General features: G+C 48.8%; 1 protein-coding gene across 1 annotated transcript in view; it reads right to left on the reverse strand.

The window, feature by feature from the left end:
* The window catches only part of ATP1B1 (ATPase Na+/K+ transporting subunit beta 1), a 68,051-nt gene extending 58,514 nt beyond the window's left edge, over positions 1 to 9,537 (reverse strand). Inside the window, exons 1-2 of the mRNA XM_078658325.1 lie at positions 8,412 to 9,537; positions 38 to 166 (exon numbers count right to left, since the gene is read on the reverse strand). Of these exons, the coding sequence (XP_078514451.1) occupies positions 38 to 166; positions 8,412 to 8,511 (229 nt within the window). The 5' untranslated portion in view covers positions 8,512 to 9,537. The remainder of the gene's footprint in view (positions 1 to 37; positions 167 to 8,411) is intronic.
* Positions 9,538 to 12,165: the final 2,628 nt, after the last annotated feature.

The following is a 12,165-nucleotide window of genomic DNA, read 5'->3' on the forward strand; positions in this document are numbered from 1 at the left end:
TCAAATTACATTTACATTAAATGTATAGCAAAAGTACCTGGTGGAGCTACGCGGTCCTGATACTTGGGCTCAAATTTACTGATGGTTAGCAGCATCACTTGAATGGTCCCAATAAAGATGCCCGCCAAGCACCCATAGAAGATGATGTAGAATAGAAAGATCTTAACTGTGGATAGAAAAAAAAAAAGAGAAAAAGACAATTAACAAAAAAGGCCCATGGCACCCTTACACGTCACAAAGTGCCCTACTGATTGGAATTAGAAAGTGGTAAACGATTCACTTTTGACAGTATGCGTAGGTTTGGTTGCTAACATTTCGCAAGGGGGTGGGAGGCATGAAAGGTAGCGAATGGATTTTCCAGAGCTCAAAAAGACAATAAAAGCCACAGTTTTATGTTTTTTTTTAACCATTTCTTTCTATCCCCTTTATAGTGTTACAATTCTGTGTTTGGTGAATAAGTACAGTCAGATTTCTAACAACAAGGTTTCACGTTTAAAAAAAATGCTAATTTACCTTCGCCCCATGACCTGATTAGTAAGATGATTTTGATATATTCCATTTCAGAGATTCGACCAGCTCTGGTATGAGGCTTCTTTACGCAGATATGGCCCCCTTGCACCAGCAGACGGTACAAGCACACGCCAATTTCTCGTCTGAATTCTGACCACCTTTACACACGTGCAAGTCTCCATCTCCAAGAAGAGATGGTGGGTCTCATCACCTTCACCATACTGAAGGAACAGAGGATTTACATCTAACAGGAAACAGCTGCTTGAAACGGGCAAATATGTGTGCATTACACAGACACATCATCGACTTCTTAAAAATGGCAGCCGTGCTCGCTGGCAGCAAGGGCAGCCTCTCTCAAACGGTTGCTGAGCGGTGTTACGTGGAGATGATGGGCCACTTGACAGGCTACATACGGAGGGACGGCTTTCATATAATATTGATTGCAGTGCAAAAGTGCCAACGATCTGCTGTGGTGTAGTATGTTGCCATTAGCCATGGGTAAAAAAACTGCAATAACAGATGAGATTGGAGTTCATTAAAAATGAAGAGTAAATGTAGCTGACTATTTCCTGTGAGTTACTACGGATCCCATAAATGCCTACTTGAGTAACTTTATGAATTGTGCTTATTTTTTTTTTAAATAGCGCTGAACAAACAAAAAGTGGCACTACTCTGCATAGCCTAAAAATGGCATTAGGTACAAGGGCAGAGAGGGGTAAAGGTGTGGTGTTTGGCAAAGTGTAGGAGGTAACTCAGTGAAAGCAGGAAGTTAGATACAACTTTCACTGTTGGTAGCTGGGTGGAAACTTGTGCCAGGGGCAATCAAAGTCACAAAAATAAATTTTATTTAAGGATTATTAGCACGCCTAGATAATTTCACGTAGAGACAGGATACAAACTGCACAATCTTATCCCCCAACTTCTGTCTCCGTCTTAACATCATACTGCGAGTATCTCACTAGAGCACAATATTCAGTGACTCGTCCTGGCCTGTACACCGGTCACCTCTTGATTATGTATTTTCATGGTACTGTCTCCAGACACAGACATCGCTTATTGATCCTCTCTCACCTGCTTGCTACAAGCCACTGCTTCTGAGCTAGAATCCACTTTCCACGCATCTGCTACCTTGTAATTTTTACACTTGTTCCATCACGTCTGCACACAAACTTTGCTGTGCAAGGTCCCACTTACTGAGAAGCTAGTGTACCAGCCACTGCCTTCTTATGCCGGATCACAATGGTTTCCAGCCAGTCGACTAGCTTTGGAAGCCATCTTACTATTAATCTAATCCGTTTTCTTGCAAATCTGTAATCAAAACCCAGCCTGTGTTCATATATTTTCTTTCATTCTCCATGTAATCGCTTTCCACTTCATCACGCTGCTGTCCTGCCCCACAATGTATGCAGTCAGAATCACAGGTCATGGCTTGGTAATTATTTACAGGAAGTAAAGAGTACCCAGTGCAATTGTACAAGGTCTGCACTGTCTCCAGCAGACTGTGCATGTTCTCCTTTCTTATACACGGGCACAGAAAGGCATGCATGCACGCTTAAGGACTCGGCTACTGAGCGGAAGCCATTCTGCAAACTTGTCCTTTGAGTCACCTTGAAAAGCAAAAACAAGCAAAAGCTTTTAGGAGTGACAAGTCCACATATCACATATAAAGTCCAACTCAGGACGAGGCAGAATGACTGATCATACATGGAGCCATTGCAAATTCCTGCTAGGACACCGTCCCTGGCTGTGACCTTGAGCAAATCTGATGAACAAAAACACTTATTGGCACTCGTCCTGAAAACTTCTGGTGTGAAAAATACTGGAAGCATTTTTCAAATGACTAAATCCAAGAACTGTAAAGAAGAGAATGGACTACAACTCCATGAATCCAGACATCACATTAGGTTTGTTTGAAACGTACAAATAAAAACCTGCAAAAATGTGAGATATAAAATATTTTCAAATGCCCACTACAGTGTCTACACCTGATGCACCAGAAGGCAACCGCCAAATGTTTAGTTGCAACATCCACACCAGTGTGCTCTTCTCCATGGCAGCTATCAACTCTGCCATCTCAGGTTGCAGATATAACAGTTGTATCCCACGATACACTGGCACTGCCAGGGGTCCAACATTCTTCAGAAAAGCACGGCTTTCAGGCAGCACTGAAAAAAAAGAGCCATGAGCTAACTTCTCAACAACCGAAGCCTGCTCCATGAGATGGAGAAACCTGAAAACTCCACCTAAGGAATTGCTTCCGACACATTTAGTATACGTTTGGAACAAAAGATACAGATAATGTCTCATAGGGACTGGTTCTATTCAACAGGCGAGGTTCTATTTAATAGGCTATTTGCCAAAACGCAGTATGGCATGTACATCACCTTTCTGCTAGGCCTCTACTAGGACACTTGTCCCTCTAAGCAGAACCCATTTTAACATGTCTATATCTATGTTTATATATTGAGATCGTATGTCCCTACAGGTTTTTAAACCTGCTCAGGTTTACCGTGTTACGCCCAAGGTTTGACTGGGCCAGAAAATAGGCCTGGGGACCAAATTAAAAGTGGCCCCCATTAGCTGAAACGGTTGCCCACATTTGCAAATCATGGTAGTTCTGAAAGGTATAGGAGACTCGTGCATTTGTGTTTGCTGCAGGCAATGTGTGTGATAATATCAGGGAAACCACCAGACCATAAGACAGGCCCAAAAACAGCCCAGAACCTGATCTGTCCGTTTGCCCTATAGGACAGTCCGACTCTATGTCCGCCCAATAAGCAGGACCAAGTATTTATTTACGTGAGGTAACGTTCTGTTACAATTGCCCCGCCCTGTGCAGCAGAAGCCAACAATGGCTGAACTCGTGTTTCCATAACAAGCTTTGAACTGGGCTTCAGGGCACGAGGCGTATTACTTGCAGAAGGGCTGACCAACAGGTGCCACCGAAGGCAGGTTGTGGCGCGCGCCAAAGAAAGATTACAATTTCCTACCCGTCTCTTCAGACTGGGTAACTGAAATAACGCCAATAAATTCAGCACACAACGCATCTGTAATCCGGATTCGTCGTGCGCCTCCGCGTTCATACTTCGCCGGCTTCGGCATGAATATTTAACAAAGTGCTGCAGTCGACGCCGGGTGTCAACGGGTCACCTTTCAATAGAAAAAAAGAAAGAAAAAAAACACAAGCCGGCGGTTAGCGGCGGCACTCACGGGGTTAATGTTTGTAACCGAGCAAGTGGCAGTGACGTCAGCGTGAGCTGGAAAAATACTTTTCCACAGCCAGCTCGTGAGATGCGAAGGAGGTGTCGCAATCAGCCACACAAAAGGGTGCCAGTGATCTGCGGCCTTCCGCCGCTCCGAGCCCGGCCCGAACTCCAGCCGCGGAGTGTGTAACGAGGGGCAGTCAGCAGAGAAGTACACGTGCGCATACGTACGGAGACAACCGCAGAACTGGCGGGGGGAGGGCACAGGGTTGGGTGGCACCCGGCCTCAGAACAGGAGCAGCAGCAGGAAGCGGGGAGGCCATGGGCTTGGGTGGCACCAGGCCTCAGCGCACACACACGCAGCAGGAAACGCTGTGTGCCACAGCCTCCGAGAGAACCTCACATGATTGCTGACCTCGGAGGGATACCAAGTCATGAGTGAGGAGGCCAATTGCAAACAATGTGCATTGTATAGCAGCATGTATATAGCGCTTTACTGCTCCTATGTGGGTCACTGATGCCCGCACACACGTGGGCAGCATGTGAAGTTGTGTAGAGGGCTCGGTTGGAAGACTGTCGTCATTGCTTTGATCCAATGTGGCAAGTGTTTGCACAAAACATTTGACCCAGTATAAACGGGTTTGGGAGATGGGAGTGGAGCTTCGAGTATCCCCTGGAGTTCATTCATCTTTCCAGAGTTTCTTTAACTTTTGACTTCGTTTGAGCCCCGCTTAATCATTGCTAGAACCCAGGGCTTCCCACAGAATCATAATTGGAAACCGAGGACCCCCACCGAGTCATTAATGGAACCGGCCTAAGCACTTTCGAAAGTATGAACCGCAAAATACACAAAACAAAATACAAAAAAAAAAACATCCAAACAAATATATAAATGCTGAAACTTTAATTCACAAATATATAAAAAAAACTGACTATTAATTTTAATTGGAAGGTTGGAGCTTTTCTAAATTCAATTTAGGGCATCACTCGTCCACGTTATAATCAATTTGATGCTTTTGCACTGCTCCCATGAATCAAGATGAAGATTCTAATTTAATTTCTGGCCTCCAATTTCAAATTCCCCCTTAAAGAATGTTTTAGAATTTCCGCCTTTAAATTTAGCTTTTTTGTATATCTACACTTGATTAATCTGCTATTTCATTTTATAAGCAGTCGCAAACTCCCCGGGTAATCATCGTGGACAACCAGGGTTACCTGGATCACAGGCTAAAAACCACTGCGTTTAATCTGTTCAAAGCCTGGAACTAAACAAATCCTCTGGTAATTAATATATGCAGCGTTCACATAATCATGAGATCGCATAGTAATCATTTAAGGGTAAAAAAATATATAGAATGCAACGGCCATTACTCAAAAAATTACTGTCTGGTGGAATTTTCCTGATTAAGGAATGTGCTCAAGGGGTTAATGATATGGGGGGGGGGGGTGAGAGGATGTGGGGGTAAGAGGTGCTATATGAAAGGGTCGGGGGAAGGTAGAAAGTGGACATAAAGAGGGCTTTCTATCACAATGCACAGAATAAATCCCTGCATGTCTGTCTGCGTGTGCAAAAGGCTCGAAGATCTGCCTTGCAATTCCGTGACCTTAGTTCACCCAAGGTCACGTCCTCCTTCGTGCGGTGCGAGCTGCCCTGTGTTTAGAGAGGGAGAGTCGTTGGGCATTAAGAGGATTTCTGAGACATTAGATCTGGTATGAACAAAAGTACACGCTTCCTTTTGAAGAGTACGGGTGCACACACAGCCGTGCTAGCTTGCACTGTCTCCTTTACAACTGCAGCTGTACCTTATGTATGCGGACTTAGACTCTGGGTCACGTGGGCATCAGCTGCGGGGGTTCCCTGAATTACTACACTTGTACTGTGACACGAGACAGATAAGGTCCGATATGTTTTCATGCTCAAGGCTGGGGCATATCAGAAAATCCGAGTAAGTAAAATGGGGCAGTTAACTTTCACAACAGCAGCACTTTGAAGCAAAGTGCCCTTTGGTACAATAGGCCGCCTCCTCCAGGCCTCTCAGGGCGCAGTGACAGGCTGCTGGCTGCGTGGTTGAACATTCCCACATCAGGCAATTTCTCAGTCATAAAATTCTGCAGATAGTCATAACTGGGGGCATAGTCTCCTGATAAGGAATGTATTCCATGTTTTACAAGCAGTGGGTGCGAAGAGGGAGCTATGTCCGGTGAGAGAGCTTTGCATCTTCTTAAATTCAACACATTGCTAAAACATTTAAAAACTGAATTATTCTGGTTTCTAGACCGACATGACCAAATTACCCCCCCTCAAAAAGCTCTGCCTATCCATACAATTACAAAAAGAACAGATGATGGATGGAATGCTTAATTAATCAAACATTCATTTTCTGCGTGTCTTTTGCTTTCTCGCTCTAAGTGCGCCAGGCATGGCCAGACGTGGGTCCGGGCTCACTGCGTCACTATATTCAAGCTAGCCTGGCTGATGAGGGGTGAAACCCCAAAAGCAGTCCTAGGTGCCTGTTTACGGTCCAAGCAGGACCTGGCCTGGCACTTCAGGCTGGACTGTTCCCATGAGGCAAAGGGTCAAGACTGATTTGCATGTGGATGGGTCCAAACTGGGGTGGCGCAGTGAGCATGACAATGGATTTAACCCAGCTCTGTTGGGGGGGGTTTGATTTGCTCTGCATTCTGTCCATCATCTGTGTGTCTTTTGTACCCATAGAGTTAAGCAACACATAAAATACAAATGCAATGCCCATCAACACATTTTTTTTGTTTCAGCGGATAACTTTCATGACACTGCCGCAATAAATCAACATACTACACCCAGAACCATTTCCCCCGATTCGGCTGTACACAGCAAAGGTTAAATCTGTGAGTACAGTGTGGTGTGTGTTTGCATCAAACGCCCTGGCATAGAACACTTAAGGGTGACCTTTTGATGGGGAACTGGTCAGATAGGGTGGGCACGTTCCCACTCCGCCAGGGGACAATAACAAACAAGTCATTGGAAAGTAATACAAATCTTTCCCAATTCTGGAAGATGGCCCCTGACACCCATCACACAAATTTGGGGGCACCGCTCACATTCATTCAATGATAATTACAGACACTTCAATCAGCCAAGAAAACCGATGTATGCAAGGAAGCGCCATACAACATGCACTGTACAACGCCCATACATCAAATTAAACCTTGAGTGAACACCACAGCCTGGATTTCAATATCAAAGCTGGCATATTCTTGTCTGTTGGGGACAATATGGAGAGAGGGTGGCAGCCGAGCTTAGAAGCAGATAGGTATTCAGTGTATGCGCTATCCAAAGTCATTCACAACATAATAGTCTTCTAGTAGCCGTCGCAGCCTAGACTATTGGCAGAGGGGAAATTGCTGTACATATAGGCCTAGTTCGACGTCCGCCCCACTTCTCATCGAAGTGACCCGGTTTTCCTGTCGTCGCTCAATACCTGTGACCCCCTACCTTTATTTCCAATGTCCCTTAGTTTGTTGTGACTTAAAACTGAGAGGCCTGGTTCCGCCCTCAGACCCCATCACAGGGTGAACCGGGTTTTGCGGCCTACAAGGCTAGGCTTTCCACACAAGGGCAACCAGCGGTTCCAATAACTCATTATGCAGATGGAGGAAAGGATGGTTCAGTATGCCATCCTCACATGGATGGTTTGTACAGAAGGTGCCCTGGGGTTTTAAATAACACCCCTAGATTGTATCTGCAATCACGGGGAGTGCGCGTCAAGGAGCTAGATAATGCCCGAAGCCACAATGATGGTTTCAGCATCCTATGCCTTTGGGCAGTGGTGCTGTCCGAAGCAACATTCTGACATCTCTCAGCCACTCGGTGTCAGGTGCCTCTGAACTGTCATTGGCGGCTTGGTGCGGGTTGCAGGTGCGGTGGAGGAGGCCCGGATTTGCATGAAAGGCCTGCTCCGCGGCACAGGGAGTCCTCGCTCAAGTTACAGTCAGTTGCTAGGCTACGGCCCTTGAAGGAACTGAGCACTCCCAGCGCCACTGCATCCGATGATCTGCATTGCAAGCCCCTGTCATCCCCAGAAAAGGTGCCTACAATGTGTGGGTTCACCTCCAGGAGGCCGCCGTGGTGGCTGCCGCAGCGCGCTGCCCCGAGGCCTTCCGTACCCTTGAGGGCCTGCTGTCACCTTGACTAACCTTGGGCTCCGATGCATTATTTTAACCCATTATTTTCGGAAATACATTCATCCCTGGTTAGGAAAACAGCTCTCTGATGAAATCCAGAAGGCCACTGCGGATGGAGGCTGCGAGCCCGGGAATTCTTAATGTGTGAGCCAGGCTCCAGAGACCCGGGCAGTGGAAACGGGGCCAGGGGGGGCCGATGGAGCGCAGAGGGTGTGCGTGGATCGGAGGCTACTGTATCCGTGTCCTTCGCCGTGACCTTCACTGCGGCCGGCAGTCCTCCAGCCGGGCACAAACTACTGCTCTGAGAGAGAAAAAAAAACAATTCCAGAGGCCAAGCAGCAGGACTGCGGCGCGCCAGCAGCCTCCGCGACACCCGGCATCCGCGGAGCCTGGCAGCCGTCCATCCGCCCCTTTCTTTCAAGCACTGCCACCGCTTTTTGATTATATTTATATAACAAACATCAACAACAAAAAAAAACACTTCCGGACGTTTCACCACTTTCCACTCGGACCCAAAGCGTAGCAGATACTTACACCAGCTGCCCCCGGTCCTGCCCAGAAACTCCTTTTTTTCCGAATTCCAGACGAATTTCTTCCAGTCGCCATCGCCCTCCTTTGCCTTCCCCTTGGCCATGTTGGTGTCCTTGTGCGGCGGGTCCCGGGTTCCCTGCTGATGCTGCTGTGCCTACGCGCGCGATATATCCGGCCCTCCTCTCTTGTAACGCCCCCCCTTTTTTTTTTTTTATTTCACTGTACTATGTGGGGGAGGGGGGGTCAGGCCGGCTCTCGTGGGGATGTAGGGGGCACACAGGGGGCGCTGACTGGCACAGCAGCCGCAGAGAGAGGGCGAAGTAGGAACCGGCGAGATCCCCGCAGCCGACCCCCTTCAGCCTTTATCCTCGCCGTGCCGGCGCCGGGCCGCGCCCACCGGCAGCCGCTGCTCCAATGAGCGGGGCTGGGGGGCGGCGCCGGGGGGCGGGCCGCAGATGCCGGTAGAGGCAAAGGCGGCCGCCGCTGCTGCTGGTGACTCAAGTCTGCGGTAGCTGCTGCTCCCGCCTCCCCTGGCCTCTGCAGCTCCACACACACCGCGCGCACACTGCTGCTGCCTTCCCTCCTTTCCTCTCTCTGCAACCCCTGTCAGAGAAACAGGCACACACAACCTGTCACGTGCAGTGGAAAGATACCGCGGCCCTCCCTGTCAAGCATGACAGCACACACTGCCGCCAAAGTGGACACAAACACTGTCCGGAGAGAGTGTACAGTCCCTTCTCCTGCCCTCTGGTTACAAATTACACATTCACTGGAGCCTGACTGGGGAGAGGTTGCGTTATGGGCGGATACAGCGCGCAACCCCCACGGCTTTCCTGTTGAGAACGCCCTGTGTGTGCTCCTGTCACCGTCACGGCTCCGTGTGGCGTTTTTTATAACGTGCATCATTGTGTCGTTTCGCTAGTTCGTGCCACCTAGACGTTTTGCTGGATTTTTTGCTGCACGCATGAGCAATCAGCTGTTTGGTCCTCAGTGGCAGCAGGTGCGACTGCAGGTGGTAAAGTCTGAGCACGTCCAAGGTGACTGCGTCTGCCTGCAACTCCTCCCCCCCCCCTGTCATCAATACCGGGATCCCTCGCCTCCCACTCCTTTCACTTCCCAGCTGCATCCTACTGTTTCTTTTGCCTCCTCATGCGTTGAAGGTAAAAAGGTCACGGCCCCCGCCTCCCCGGCGTTACTGCCTTCCTTTCCGAAGGCGGGTACCCTAGGAGGGGGTGGTGGGATGCGTACACTACGCATCTTCCCCCCTCTCGCTTGGGTGATGTGCACGCGTCATGCGGGCGGGGCAGGTGGCGCAGAGGAGGCTTGCCGCGAGGACATCGTGTTCCCGCCGCACCTGACCGGCGTCTGCGGGCACCATTTGGTTCCTCGGGCATGGGCGGGACATAGGAATCATAGGGAGTGAAAGTGGGGCGAGGGTGGCAAAATATCGCAATACAGCCAACGTCAAGGTGAGAACATGTGAAATCAACCCACCGCGCTCCGGGAGGGGCCGGCTGCAGCAGCGACGCCAGAGCCAGGGTTTGTTATAGAAATACAGCGGCTGACGATAATAACTCCCCCCACGACGATTGTGAAAGACCCAGGGAGGGCCAGCAGTGCCACCCACTCAGCCCAATCAACTTTTCTTGTTCATAGCATAAAAAGGTGAAACGGGAGGAGGCGAGCACGGGCGCCAGGTTTTATAAAATGGCGAAGTGCCGTGATGAGGTAGAGGCAGGGAAGTTGAGGCGCCCTTCGACGGCTGCCTCGGTGCCCTTTTCCTGTTTGTCCTTCAGGAACCCGTGAGGCATTTTCTCCCGCGGCAACGACATGGGACAAGTTCCTCCCAGGGGGGGAAACGTAAAGCTGTAAATGCAAGAGCTCTGGCGCCCCGCCCCCGGCCAGAGATTTTTTAATTATATTTCCTGCCATGGCACCAGCTCTCCCGGCTCCAGGGCACCATCTCAGGGCCATAGAGGGGGAACTGGATTCAGCCCAGTCCAGCCAGTGCTGCCTGACTGCAGCCGCCGGCACCGTCGCCACACCGAGCCTGGGTCTCTCCAGACACACCGACAGGAGTCTCAAGGACAAACAAACACACGCCGAGATGTTATGTCTCAGTTGCTCTATCTGTGGCAATGCCCTTAAATTTCATAATTTCCTCCCAAGACAGACAGACAGACAGTCTAGTCTCTCTGTCTGTCTCTCTCACACAAACACACGCTCTCTCTCGATGTATTTTAATTTAAATGCGATATTAAACTCCACAATCGCTCTCTTGGCATGGCTCAGTATTGATTCATGAAACACGTAAATACATCGTTATCCTTTTCGGTAATGTGTAGTAGAAGTCTGCAGTGGATTCGGACACCACGCTCATAGTGCCACTTCGTGGCATGCACACTCGCAGAGCCGCCTGATGGGGAGTTTACATTGGCTCACAGTCTGGTAAATTTGATCCAACATTCCAAACTGGCTGTCGAGTGGTATTTAACATGATGATGACAAGGCTTCGATTGGCAGATGGAAGAGTTCTGAGGCAATGCACAGCATCAGCACGATTCACCCCCTTGGTCTCTTCTCGGAACCTGAGGGTACCATGCCCATCAGCAGCAGAAAATGTCCAGGAACAGCTTAATGCATGTCAGAATGTCCACATAGCAGCCTCGCAGATCTCTTTGAAAGTCACATTCCCGGAGAAGGTAAAATAAGTAGCTGTAGCTCTGATAGAAGATGCACATAACCATCTAGTGACAAGGAAAATTAAAAAGTAGCAATTGTCGCACTTATAAAAAAAAATGTTAACGATTGTTAATTGTTTTGGCTGGTTGCCTTCATTTTCCCATCCGTCTTCATCCCTACCTTTAGGTGCCCGCTGTGACTTTATATTCTTGTTTTCTTCACAAAATGTCTGTCTGCCACATTTAAACTTCACTTTCTGTCAGATGCACTGTGCCCCCCCATCCAGCATGGGGATAAAATAGGTCTCTCTGTAGTTGCCACCTTCACGTGAGGGTGTTTGTAACATTCTTGATATAACTGATGACGCAGACTCTGACCCTATTCTTACCTAAATGCAGAGGATAATTTAGAACTGCTTGCCCTGATCATGTCATTCTTTACTCTCCCTTTTATGCATTTCCTCGCATCTCCTTCACTTCACCTATCTCAAACAGTGGTGTAACAATACCTCAGGGCCCACCTGCAAGGTATCATGAGGAGGCCTCCATTACCCATCCCCTAACTGCATTGGTGCTATAGGTGTTTTATTTGTTTGCAGTTGGCCAGCACAAAGAGGCCTCTATTGAGGTGAACAGTGTGGGGCCCCCCATACCAGGGTTTTTTTCGGAGTGTCCATTATGCTCCTGCTCCTAAACACTCAATGCACCCATTCATCTGTAAGCAATGCATTTTCAGTGGCCACGACACAATGAAGAGGTGGTAGAGCGGGTGGTGGGGAGCGTGGGAGCGCAGTAGGGGGGAGCGAGGAGGGGTAATAATTAAAAAAAAAAGTGAGTATGACAACTTCGACGAAGACAACCAACACATTGAACCCTCCCCAACCACCCGACACCCTGAAGCCAGCGATCTACAACTGGGCAGCCCTCTCCACCGAAGATACACTGAAGACGATGAAGTCAATCAACTCCAGGGGCCCCCACGGAACCCTGCCCCCACCACATCTTCCAAAAGTCAAAAAGTGTCCCAACTAGGAGGCACAAATTTACCCGGGCTATATCACAGAACTCGTTGATAA

The sequence above is a fragment of the Lissotriton helveticus genome, chromosome 8, assembly GCF_964261635.1.
Source record: "Lissotriton helveticus chromosome 8, aLisHel1.1, whole genome shotgun sequence".
Lineage (NCBI taxonomy): Eukaryota > Metazoa > Chordata > Amphibia > Caudata > Salamandridae > Lissotriton > Lissotriton helveticus.